This window comes from Ixodes scapularis, unplaced genomic scaffold (genome assembly GCF_016920785.2).
Source record: "Ixodes scapularis isolate PalLabHiFi unplaced genomic scaffold, ASM1692078v2 PGA_scaffold18__7_contigs__length_3171195, whole genome shotgun sequence".
NCBI lineage: Eukaryota > Metazoa > Arthropoda > Arachnida > Ixodida > Ixodidae > Ixodes > Ixodes scapularis.
The window spans coordinates 751,644-765,040 of record NW_024609844.1 but is presented as its reverse complement, the minus strand read 5'-3'; the positions used below and the strand labels follow the sequence as shown (position 1 = coordinate 765,040).

The 13,397-nt window shown below is 42.8% G+C and overlaps 1 protein-coding gene across 3 annotated transcripts in view; it reads right to left on the bottom strand.

Annotated features, from left to right (window-relative positions):
- Positions 1-12,371, bottom strand: part of LOC120840436 (zinc finger protein 239-like) — a 31,301-nt gene extending 18,930 nt beyond the window's left edge. For 2 of the 3 annotated variants that reach the window (XM_040501134.1, XM_040501136.1), the window contains exons 1-2: positions 12,118-12,371; positions 4,223-4,330 (exon numbers count right to left, since the gene is read on the bottom strand). In XM_040501134.1, coding sequence (XP_040357068.1) covers positions 4,223-4,330; positions 12,118-12,132 — 123 coding nt within the window. In that variant the 5' untranslated portion in view covers positions 12,133-12,371. The remainder of the gene's footprint in view (positions 1-4,222; positions 4,331-12,117) is intronic. The other variant, XR_006077699.1, reaches the window with a different exon arrangement.
- Between the last annotated feature and the right edge of the window lie 1,026 nt (positions 12,372-13,397).

Sequence of the window (13,397 nt, the reverse complement as noted above, 5' to 3'; positions counted from 1 at the left end):
TGATGACGGGGAGAGATAAAAGTTACGTTTGAGGAAACCAAGCATTCGATTGGCGTTGTTAGTCACATAGTTGATATGAAGTTTCCAGGAAAGGTCAGCACTTAAAATCACACCCAGATACTTGTATGAGTTTACAAGTTCTAGGGGTGTGTTATTAATACTATAAGCAAAATTGAAGTTGGCTTTACGTGTTATGCGCATTATTTTACATTTATTAATATTGAGCTCCATTGACCAGAGTTCACACCAGTGTAGTATGGAATCTAGGTCATATTGCAGTTTTTGTGAGTCAGAGTCATTAGATATTACTTGATAAATAGCACAATCGTCAGCAAAAAGTTTAATTGAAGAAGAGACCACCGCATGCAAGTCATTAATATATATTAAAAAGAGTAGAGGTCCCAGAACGGACCCCTGAGGTACTCCGGAAGAAACTGGTGCAGAAGAGGAGTTAGTACCATTACACGTTACAAATTGTGACCGATTCGTTAGAAACGAAACTAGCCAGTTAAACACGTTAGAGTCGATGTTAAGTTTACTTAACTTGAGCAGTAAAAGTCGGTGCGATACCTTGTCAAATGCTTTGGCAAAGTCTAGAAATATGCAGTCCACCTGAGATCCCTGATCAAGCGCCGAATGAAAGCCGCTGGTGATAGACAAAAGTTGCGTTTCACAAGATAAATATTTTCTAAAGCCATGTTGAGCTGGTGAAAAAAATGAATTAGATTCTAGAAAGTTAACGAGCTGCGTATAGATTATATGTTCAAAACTTTTACAGGGAACGCTGGTTAGTGAGATGGGTCTATAATTGATAGGAACGTGCTTATTACCTGATTTGTGCAAGGGAATAACTTTACCAATTTTCCAGTCGGCTGGTACCAATCAGGTCTCAAGTGATTGCTCAAAAATATGTGCAAGGATTACGGAAGAGTACTGATTTGTAGCTTTAAGAAATTTTGAGTTAATCTCATCTATTCCAGTCGCTGAGGATAGCTTAAGACAATTGATGATCTTCAGTACACCATCTGGAGAAATGATGATAGGATCCATTAATGGGAAGGAATCAACATGATAGCTTGGGTTAGCACAGATGGGGGTGCATAAAGATTCCTCAATCAGAGTTTCGTCTAGTGTTTTAAGTGAAATACATGAGGGTCTATCACGGTGGGACAATACATTCCAGAATTGACGCGGATTATTTTTTAACATAGATGGTAGCAAATTCTGGAGGAAATTAGCCTTAGCACTCTGAACTGCACTCTTATAACACTGAGAAGCACTGAAGTAATTCTGCCAACGAACTGGGCAGGACGTGAGCCTGGCAGCTCTAAATAAACGTTTCTTTTTGTTCGATAACCTCAGAAGCGCCCTGTTGAACCATGGTGAAGTAGAATTTACAATTATGGTTTTCAAAGGTATATACTTTTTAGTGAGCGAAATCACCGCTTCCTTGAAAAGCGTCCAGTTAGTTTCAACAGAGCGCTCCGAGACGTTCTCAAAGAAAGCATCTAAAAAGCTAGAAAATTCAATATTAATGGCATCAAAATTGGCTTTGCTATAATCTCTGATAATATTCTTTTTATTTATGACACAAGTTGAACGAATGCACAAGGTAAAATGTAATAACAGGTGGTCACTGAGGCCAGGAAGGTAAGTAATTGGACCAAATAGGTTGGGCGTAGTAGTAAAAATCAGATCTAAAATGCTTGACTTTGTAGCCGTTACTCTCGTTGGGCTGTGAACTAGTTGAATGAAATGGAAATCAGAAAGTACACTTAAGAACTTTGCACAGTCTGTTGAAAATGGGTCACAGCAGGGGTCACTCGGTCCCCAAACAATGTTAGGATAATTAAAATCACCCATTAAAAGCAGGGGCGTATTTGGAAAACGCGTTGAAATTACATTCAACGCATCATGTAGCTTATCTGTAAAATCAGTAACATAAGAAGGTGGGCGATAACAGCATCCTAATACAAACTTTTGATGTTGAATGATCATACACACCCAAATTATCTCTAGAGAACTGTTAATATTTACAACAAAGGACGGAATACTTTTAATAACTCCAATTAGAACACCTCCACCCGTTCGCAACTCCCTGTCCTGCCGATAAGTAGTGAACTGTTTCAGTCCGAGAAACAACTCTGCGTCTCTAACTTTGGCCGAGAGCCATGTTTCGGTTAATACAATAATGCTAGCATCGCAAGTGTCTATGACAGAGCTTATATCCTCGCGTTTATTCATTAAGCTTCGTATATTCGTAAAAAGGATAGACAAGTTCGACGAAGAATCAAGACGGCCACCACCCCTCTGCAACCGCTAAACAGGAACAAGTGCACCCTCTGGGGCCGAATCGGCTGCATCACGGCGTCTAACACTGCTTGAGCTATGCGGTCGAAGTAATTCGGTGACGTGCCCTGCGTCATGGTCATATACATAGCATTTTTCATTTAGAAATAATTTGTTATAATTAAGTTTAAAAGTAGTACCGCTTGATTTTCCAAACTCAATAAGCTTCCTTCGCGCCAAACGAGTTGCAAAAGAAAAATCCTCGCTAACACTGACGTCCATTGACTTCAGTTTCGCCTTTAAAACCATGACTTGCTCTTTTGCCTTGAAAGAAGAAAATTTAACGATGACTGGCCTACATTTACTGATAGTGTACTGGCCAAGCCTATGAGCCCTCTCAATGTCGAAAGACAGGTCAGTTTCGCCATCGAAACAGTCAAACAAAGCCCTTTTTATTTTTTGTTCAACTTGAGCCCACGTTTCCGCAGCACTATCAGCGATACCATAAAAAAGGGCGTTGTTTCGCCTAGACCTATCTTCAAGTTCATCCAAACGATGACGTAAAGCAGTATTCGTTTTCCTCTGCTCTCCCATTTCCTTTCGTAGGCCTTGTATCTCTTGTTCAAAAGCAGTTGTCTTTTTTTCGACGGATACAAGCCTTGTACTGATTTTTGTAACCTTTTCTTCAATAGATTTTTGACTTTGCTTTATTTCGTCCACGGAACTGATTAGCGCTGTTTGGCCAGCCTCAAACCCCTGTGACCGGGAATTTAGCTCATTTAATAACTGGAACATTTGTGAAAATTGCTGAGCTTGCTCCGCATTCATGAAACCCGGATTTGTTTCAATATCTCCACAACAGAGCAGTGATCTTTTTTTAAATTGTTTTTTAAATTACAAAACCGCTTCAGCTTCCCTTTGAAGATGTCTCATCTTCAAGACTGCCATCACTTTACACATTTCAAATCCTTCGTTAGTTCATTCGTAGTTTTGTTTATGCATTTTTAACAACTTCTAGCCACCTCCTCTCTAAAGTCTTCTTGGACCCCGAGGGCAAGGTTCAAGCTGAAACATGGCTCTTATCAGGCACGTTGCCAGGATTTTGGTTCGGGGGAGGGGAAAGGAAGGGGGGGAGGGGGGGGGGGCCGCCTATGACAAAATGCTGTATGAGGGGGAGGGGGAAAAGAAGGTCTCAGCAAAATGAAACATTTCTTTTTGGGGGGGGGGGGGGACCAGGCCGCCCCCCCCCCCCCCCCCCGCACTACGTGCCTGGCTCTTCATATTGATTTTGTTCAGACCTGTTTCGCCAGCTTTTCAAAAACAACTTTAGGGGTCAGTGTTTGGTACCTGGTGAGAGCGATAGCATTCTCGGTTACTGATTGGACATGACATCCCAGCGTTTTGCTCTGTTAAAGTATTTGTCCCGAGTACTGCATACATAGGAGAATTTCAGCTATTATACAGGAGTAGATAGCATCAAACCGGAAGTAAAGCACATCATTATAGTTTCAGCTTGCGTCGCGCATCACTTTGTCGCGGCACTCAGCTTTTAGCAGACGGCTGCCTATATTCTGGTCCGTTAACGGAAGACATGAAAGTATTTTCTTTTTTCATTTTGTCTGCGAATGACGCTTCGTAGCAGACGAATTCCGTTGTTCACTTACGTTAGCAGACTAATCATCTGCTGACGTTTTCTTGACTCGCTCCATGAAGTTCCAGTCACACTGCTCGTACACCAAGCAGAAGACAACCTTCAAACACCGTCTGAGGCACGTTTCTTTCTCGTGTCTTCTCATACTGGGCCTAACAAAACCGTCTGCGGACGTGTTCAAAGCACACATATGTGTTCGCTAGGAACATGTCTGCAGAGAGTTTTGCTAGGCCCAAGATGAAAGTACTGTCATGAAGGAACCAATTTCGGCAGTTCACACACTTGTGACTGCTTGCGACCGGAGGGGCTTGTGAACCATGTTGTGACTGCTGACGACTGGCCGCTGCGCCGCCGGTTATAAGTAGTCACCCGTGTTTTATGCATCTGCGGCTGTAAGCATGGCAGTAAGAAATTAGTACAGTTGCCTTGAGCAAACAATAAAGCAAACACTCAGATAGTACACATTGTTTCACCGTTTTAGAAATAAGACACCACCTTCAGAGATTCTACATAATAAACCAAAAGTAAGACACACTATTTAATTTGTCCACATTAAGGCATACTTTGAGGGATTATACAGTTTCAATCAATAAATGTAGAAAGAGGGCAACGAGATTGAAAGAACACCAAAGGGACGTTGCCAAGGCCACCCATGCCACGCGGTCCAAGACGGAACTTGTCGAACACTGCTGGACGACAGGACACAGTTTCGACCTGGACAAGCGACGACGCTGGCCCGAGAACAAAGGCGGGGGCAAAGAAAATTCGTCGAGTCCTGGTTCATTCGCCGTGACTCATCGGTGTGCAACACCAACCGTGGCCCCCTGCCGGACGTTTACGGGGACGTGTGTGATAAGTAGACTGGTCGACCTCACCTCATTTGTGTCAGTGTATACTGAAGATGCCACCTGCATAGGTGGCGAAACGTCTGTACCTTTTGTTATTAATTTGTTATGTTAAGTCGGAGTAAACCTTTTCAATCATGAATTCACCCGGCTTTTGGAACATTTTTGGCTTTGAAAGGGGTGGGAGGGGCAGGGGGGGGGGGGTGGGGGGTGAGGGCAGTAAATAGGCAAAGTGAGGTAAAACAGAAAATAGAAAGTTTGCGTGCAGCAGGCTCAACTGTAGCCATCTCATTTGATCTGGCTCTGTCGCATTCGTGTAAAGACATAATATAGCACAAAGGCGTTGCACCACCGAAGGGGGATTCGGCCTGTGACAGGCCACCTTTCCAAAGCTGTGAAGTGTCGTTCCCATCTGCGTCCCCAGTCCTGACGAGTTTGATCTGCAAGGTTTAGAAAGAATACGGTTAATAAACAGGAAGGAACGGGAAGCGACAATACTTGTTTGTATTTTTAACTATGTATATTCGGCAAGCTGAAACTGGGTGCGAAATTTTAAAAAAAGACAGGCATCGCAAATGAGCAATGAGAGTACAGTTAAGATTTACATTTGAATGAGATGAGTATGCACTGATCACCCCAACCAGTTAATATTCAGAGCCGACCTAGCGAATCAGTAGATCAGATTTATCGTCCACTGCAACCCTTGCTATATTATGCTGTGATTGAAATTCTGTTCTCGTGAATTAGACACGCCATATTCGGAAAACACAATGAGTATTAAAACTTGGTTTGGGGCTGAGGCGTATGAAGATGCGACCCATTATGTCTCAGATTAATGAGGGTGAATGCAGTACAGCTGTGTTTGCATCTTCGGGTGTCAGTCGTCTCAGCTCTTTCTTCTTCTTAAAAGTTGTTTAGATTTCGATGTCTGCTGTGTGAATCTTCTTTCCTTCGTCATTCTGTACTGCCTTGGTCGACTGTTAGACACATCACGTATGAGATTAATAAATTGTGTTTTTTAGCTGAGGAACAACCTTAGGTATCTACTTCTGCCGGTTGATAACTCCAGTCCTGAAAAACAAGACAACAAGGCTGAAGAGGCAGCGGTGGCTCCGGGGTAGAGTCCCTGAATGTTGCTGGGCGGCTCTCACAGAGTGGTGGGTGGCAACACTTGCGTCTGCTAACGGAGATGCCACCTTATATTCAATCTTTTATAAGGTCATCACGCTGTTATTGTCATTGAGCATTACCACTCGTGAAAAGGAACCGCGGGTAACCCAAAGAACACGCAGCGTAACTTTCGAATTTTAGTGGTAGGTTTGTTTGTAACAAACATTCCTCCACAAAAATGGATAAGATGCTGGAAGGTCAGCCGATATTTGCGAATAGGCGGAAACATGTTGTGTGGGCAGGAAGGGGGGGGGGGGGGGGGGGGAAGTGGTTTAGATGGCCCGAAACCCCCTAAAATGTTTACGAGCCAAGCGCCCCCACTGCTACAATTCTGCTACAAGGCGCGGGGAGCGGACAGACACGTCGCAACTGAGACCCAGTAAATGCGGAACTACCGCCAAAGACTGGCTTTTTTGTGTTTGTGTGCCTCGAAGCTCAAGGAGACTTGACGTATTTAAAGGAAAGGTTTCTCCCAGCTAGGGATGTCGCGAACCACCCGAGGTTCGATTTAGAAAGGTTTCGATATTTGCGAAGCGAACTAAGGTTTGATTTTGAAAAATTTCGATATTTTCGTACCGACCGAGGTTTGAATTTAAAAAATTCACAACTTTCGAACACAGTGGAGTTTCAAATTCGAAAATTTCGGGTTCGAATATTTCAAATATTTTGTGACTTGAGGTTCGATAAATTCAAATATTTCAAACTTTCCTAACTTGAAATTCGAGATATTTGAAAAATTTTAATTTCTTGGGATCTGAAGTTCGAAAAATTCGAAGATTTCGAAATTCCTTGGAAATAAAATTCGAAAACTTTGAAAGCTTTGAATTTTTATAAACATGAAGTTCGAACAATTCTAAGATTTCAATTTCTTTCTGCATAAAGTTTGAAGGTTTCAATTCTTTTTTAACGCTAAATTCGGAAAAAAAAAACTTCGAAGATTTTGAATTTTATTCAAGTCTAAGTTTTCAAAGTTCGAAGTCCGGTTTTCAAGTTCCTCCACAGTTTCAATTTCAAATAACGTTGCCACGACTCACTGGTTTTCATGAAATCAAGTTTACAAAAGTTAGGGTGCGATATCTAGACTCTGCGAAGTTGGTCAGGCAATTAAAGGAGACGACGAGTGTCCCCAAAATTTGCCAGTGCAGGGTGACGTGTGGCCATAGATCAGTAACTGTGACTGCCGACCCGGGGGGGTTGGGGGGGGGGGGGGGGGGCGTCTTTAACCTGCATCACGCAGTAGTGATCACACAAACACACTGTATTACGATACTCATCCAGTTCGAAACGGCCACGGGCGGGCAGGAGGTTGAGGCTCAGAAAAGCCTTGAAGTGACCTGGCAAACTACCTCCCCATCCCTTGAACGCTGGTAGTAATCCGATCGAACGCCGCCCGAGTGACGCTGGCATATAGTAAGTTAAGTTTGTAATTGTCCTGGAGGTTTGTTTTCTGGGACGGAGGAATCGCCTCGCAAAAAGCACAGAACCCTACACAACTCGAGGTCGAGGAGCGTTCGACCATACAAGTGGCGTCGGAGAGGAAAAACGGGCCGGGGGGGAGGGGAAGGGGGAGGGGGGGGGGAAGGGGAGGGGGAGTTTCAGCCCCCCTTTCCCCCCTTTGTAAGGAAAACAATACGGGGAAAGAGGGCGTGGTCGAACCATATTTTAATCTGAAATTATTTATGCATATAAATAGCTATTGTTGCTCTTCACTGCATAAAAGAATGCGTGGATGGTCATTGTTAGAAACTGATTGTCAGAAGGCACTACTCGTCACATGCTTAGTGGTTCGGAAGTTCAAAGCTATGTTTTTTCGACCTAAATAACTGTGCCAATAGTAAAAAAAAACATTAATAAATGCGGGGAGAAAAATCTGGAGAAAAAAAAACTATCAAGAATTTGCCGGAAGTGTTGTATTCTTGCATATTCAGAAGTTCAGAACTTCGAAACAAGTTTCTCCTTCCAAAATGTGTACAGGCTAAAAGAAACACGTCCCAGGAACTTGAAGCGAAAAAAAAAATGTTTTCTTTTAATGACATGCTGAACTTGAGGAATATAAGAAATCTTCTCCCATGAGTTAATTTATTCCTTAACATGAAAAAACAATAAATACATTATTTTGTATTCTGCAGATGGCAATGATATGTACTGTCTGTGGTGTTAATTCAAATGCGATACCTCAAACAATTTAGACGAAAATAAATACCAAGTTTAGGGCATAATTGCATGTAGATACACGTTTGGACATTTCTTCGAAACTCACCTTGAATAACAATAATCACATCTTAAGACGACACTTATCTAGGCTACACATAGATCATTCGTAAAACGTTTAACATCTCGACCATGAATAGCTTCGGCTACAGCGCACTTCAAATCTGGCACAAAAGATAATCGTCAAAAACCCGTCGTCCTTCCTCGCCCCTTCGGGAATTTATTTCTTTAAAACTAAGCATGCCAGAACATTGAAATAAACGGCATTGTCTTTCGTAAGGAACGCAGCACCGCATGTAAAAGTTCGAGAAAAAAAGTTAGGAATGTACCTCACTACTTGAATTCAAATGAAGTCGTCAACCGCTCTTTCGAGGTTCGACGAAGGTCGAACTTTTACCCTAAAAGTTCGAAGTTCGTCGAACTTCTGACTTTTCAGGATTCGAAAGTTCGAAACTTTTTCAATTCTCTTGATAAATAAGTTCGGAAGTTAAAAAATTATCGAATTCCTTAGCATAGGAAATTCGAAAAGCTTCCAACTTTTTAGTGCAAGAAGTTCGAACGTTCGAAAATGATCAAATATTTTGGTCAGTCAAGTTTGGAAGTTAGACAAGCATCAAATTTTGCAGCGTGATAAGTTCGAAAGTTCGAAAAGGATAGAATATTTTACCGTAATAAGTTCGACGGTTCGAAAAGCGTCGAACTTCTTAGCTTAACAAGTTCGAAATTCGACTTCAGTCAAATCTTACGATATAGAAAATTTGAAAATTCAAAATCTTTCGAAACTTTCAAACCACTTGATTCGATCATCGAAACTTCGGTTCTAAAAAAGTTTGCGGCATCCCTAGTCCCAACTTCTCCCCAACGTAGGAACTCTCACCCACTACACGAGGTGTACACGCTGCAGTCTCCCCCAAAGGAGCCAACAAAATGCTGCACCCGCTCTGAAGCTTTTGTAGTTCGTGCTGTACTTGAAGGATAGCATGCTAAAAGGGCAATGCAAAGATGTCATGATCTCTTTGCGTTGCCTTTACTCCCAAGACTTAGAATATGCAGGTCTTTCACGATGCGACGTTTTTGAGAAAAAAGCTGAATCGGGAGGTGTTTTACACACGGAATACTTAAAGTACTATTTTAAGTAGGATTAGAAAACTTGTACTTTACTTGATATACATTCTCTGTGCCTGTACTGGTTCTTTACTACGGTGCTTTTTCTGGTAATTTCTGAAGAATGTATAATTCCGGACTTTATAAAGTGCATTCCACAAATTCGGAAACAAAAAATGGCGTGTATCGTCATGTTAAAACGCGCTATCGTCTTTCGAGACGTCATCTGGTAATTTCTCTCAGTGACATAATGGCAGCTACGAGACCGATAAAAAAAAGTGCCTTATAAATGTCTCGTGATGGTTTGTCAGCCAGAGTAAAAGAACTACTCCGTGGAGGCTTGATTTTATCCAATATTTGCCGCAATTTCCGGGAAAAAAAAACTGATGCTCCTCCGATTACCCCTGGAGCAATGCATACCAGATAAAATACAATAAGAAAAATGTGGTATTAAAGGGCGTCATAAAAGATTGTGTTAAAAAGTATTTGTACTTTAATTTAAAAGTATGTTCTATTTATAGTACTTTACTTCAAGTACATCGCACTTGGTGTGCTTACGATACTTGAAGTACATAAGCTCTAAGTAATTGACTTTGAACTTTACTCAAGTACTTTTTCTATGTTCTTAACGCAGCACTGTAAACAAGCAAACACTGTCTGCAAAATCAAGCTCACGCAGCGCTAAACCTTAAAGTAGAAATGATACATCCGCAGTACATCATTGACCTAATGGGTCTCCGCTGGAAGCGTGGAGCGAAAGCTTACACTGCAGAATCTCCTGGGTTTGACACCGCTGCCCCCCCCCCCCCCCCCCCAAATGGCATAAACAACATCATGTAAATGCACAAAAAAAACTCGTAGGACTTTCAGTCGGTCGATAACATACGCACAGGATGACACTTTTATACGCACACTGTAGTCGCACACAGACAAATTCGAGTGAGGTAGCAAAATTAACATAAAAAGATTCAAGAGGTTCGTTCACTGCTATTAAAAACCCGTCCCCTCTTCTCAATGACCTGTCACAACGATAAAAGTTAAAGCACTTTTCACACTTCCGAATTTCAGAGTTGTGAACTGTACTAAAAGCCAAGTTTCGGTCAAAACCACAATATCACTAGATGACGAATCGATTAGCGACGCCAAATCATCACGGTTTCCAATGACACTTCAGATATTAGTTAGTAAAACTTGGATTTCTCTAGCAAAATGAATGAGGCCATCACGCTGATTATTTTGTTTTATACCTTGATGATGATGCCGTGCAAATATTTGTAACTTCAACGTCAGGAATTTCGTTACTCGGAGTGTAATCAAGTCGTAGTTCAAAAACGCAATTACCGTTGGGACAGCAGAAATAGCATGGATTGTTTACATATAGCTCAGTATTGCATAGTTTAAAAGGTTCATTACTCGCCTTACCGGACTCAATTAATATTTTTCTGACATAGCGTGTTTCGATGGACAAGTCCTCGGAAATGGAAATGTTAGTACCACGAAGCTCGGGTGTAGAAATGAAGTTTTTCTTAAGGCTTAAAAGACAAAAAATTTACAATAATCGGTCAGCACGTATCGAAGCTAAAAACACGACCAAGCCTATGTGCACGGACAAAACTTTCAGAGAAAATGTGAAGGTGAAGCTTTTTTTTTTTTATTAATATTATTTTGCATACTTTGATATCTGACATCGGCCACATTTCCGGCAATGAAGGGGATTCCATAAAAAATATTAAGTTATCTCAGTGGTTTGGCTTATAGCATTTAATGCCTGCTGAACGGTGTCGACGCTGGATATATTTTGTTTTACGGTAGCGAGTCTGCTGTGGATGTCGGTTACCTTATTTTCAATTGACAGCAGATTGTTTTTGATGGCACCCCCAGTGTCAAGAAGCAGGGATTGCCCTTCCTCGAGTCTAACTGAGCGGTCACCAGGGTCCTGAAGTAATGAAATCATATTGGGCGTTTGTTTTTCTTTCAGATCCTTAGAGGGACCGGGTTTTAGCTTGATGCAGTGATGTGATTGGCCTAAGCCATTTTGGAGCACCTTTTGGAGCAGCCAAAAGAGTGTTTCGAAGCAGCAAAAGTGGCTTTTGGAGCAGATATTCTTAGAAAAACAAAAAGTTTTGTTTTAAGCGCTGCACAAACAAGGGGGCGCTGTGTTGTGCTCTGTGTCAAACGCAAACACATCGAAGGGCTTTACTCTGTTGTGCTTTTCTCCTCGCGCCTTCGCTCGTTCAGCCGTCGGGGAGCGCGTTACAATAGCCAAAGCTACGGCTGCGCAGGCCTGCCAATACGTTCGATTCCCAAGGCCTTTCTAGGCGTGTCGAGCAACGCTCTCGCTGATCAAGGCAGAGGAGAAAAGCACGAATGAGTGCGCAACAGGATCAAAAGCTTGTACACTGCATTGTGAGAGCTGCCCGATTCGACCGCCCACCTTTGCAGCTGCCTGCGGAAAGGCAACACGTGGTCTTGTATATCGGAGAGTTCGCTCAGTGCGATATCGTTATGCACAGGCGTACTTTCGTTGCGGGTATAGGAATTAGTGCCGTTCCCAGTAGGCTGATCATCACAAACTACTGACCGTGATTGGCTGCCAAAGGTGGTGCCTTGCAGCGCGCTTGCGATCAAATGGTCCTGTCGAGTGCTATCGCATGCAGAAGACACCGTTGCTTCTAGAGACGGGCGTTGATCTTCAACAGCAGTGGAACAAATTGGATCTTTGGGTAAACTTAGCTCGATACACTCATTTACGCGCCGGATCATCTTCCGCTGAACCCGCGCTCTGGCCGACATCATTGGGCTACAATGGCTATGTGAATGGTGCAGTGCGAGAAAGAGAACACTTACCACGTTCCGAGTCATCTGCCGCTTCCGACGCCATCCCCCCGATTGAAAAGGAACACTTAGGCGGACTTGAACGGAAACAAAACTGCAAAAGAAACTGGCGAAAAAAAACGAAGAATCGATGCGAACATCGCGAATACAAACTTTACGCGGGAAAAGTATTATCCGGGCTTAGCCAGTGGCTTGACTTTGGCTTTAGAAATACGGCTAACCCCTTTGTAACGGGGGATCCCACTCCCCAGCGTGGTATGGGCAGTATGGGCAACATGGGCAGTATGGGCCGTGGACCCCTGCGCCCCTGCCATGCCCTGCCCGCAGTGCTGTCGGCTATGTGTTGGCGCCGTCGTTGCCCTCCTCGTCGATCTCCCGGAATACCTCCGGCGGTAAAGATGTCGCTGGTCTGCCGCTGGCGTCACAGTGGAATCATAACCAGTGGTCCCACTCAAGGCCACTTCCGGTAATCGTGCATACACAGCGCTCCTCAAGCCGGATGGCGACAACTAAAGTTGTAAAACAAAAACAAACAAAAAAAACAGGGTCAAAAAGAATCGCAATTGACTAAATTGAGTGCGTTAATGTTAATATTTTTAGAAAACATAATAAGCTAGGTAATAATGATAAACCAACATGGAAAGAAAAAATCGAGCCGTGACCGTTAGCTTGAAAAAGTTCATTGCCCTAACCGAAGCCATGTCGCTGGTCGCGTTGTCGGCGTTGTCGGTGTTGCTGTTCTGCGAATTCCTCTTTCCTAGTACATTTCCCTTTCGGTTGGATCCTCGCTTGGCGTTTTAATGTCACATGAGTTACCGAATCGCGCTATGAATGTGTTCTAAATGGGCCTGCTCAGGCAAGAAGCCAAAAAGCCGGGGACTCACTTCGCCGTTCGAGTTTCCGGGATTCCGCTTCAAGTTCGTTGCTGGTGAGTGCAAACATTTTAATGTGCTCGTGCTGTCCTTCGCGTCAGACCATGGCACGATCGTCTTTTCTCCAACGCTGTGTATGTGACTCGATTAATTTCTTAGTCGTATGTACGTCGGACGTGACTTGTAAAACGGTCGAACGTAATGAATTGCTTGTTCACGCGCAACCTCCACGTATCGAAACTTTCACACCACTTTACTGGAAAAATATAAATATCGTAGCAAATGACGCGGATCAAGACCGAACCTTGGATTTGCTAATCTGTAAAATCATAAAAGAGAAGTTGGCATCATAGCATAAGATATAAAAAACAAAACAAAAAAACACGCAACATTATAAAAAGTGAATTTACCACTTGTTAT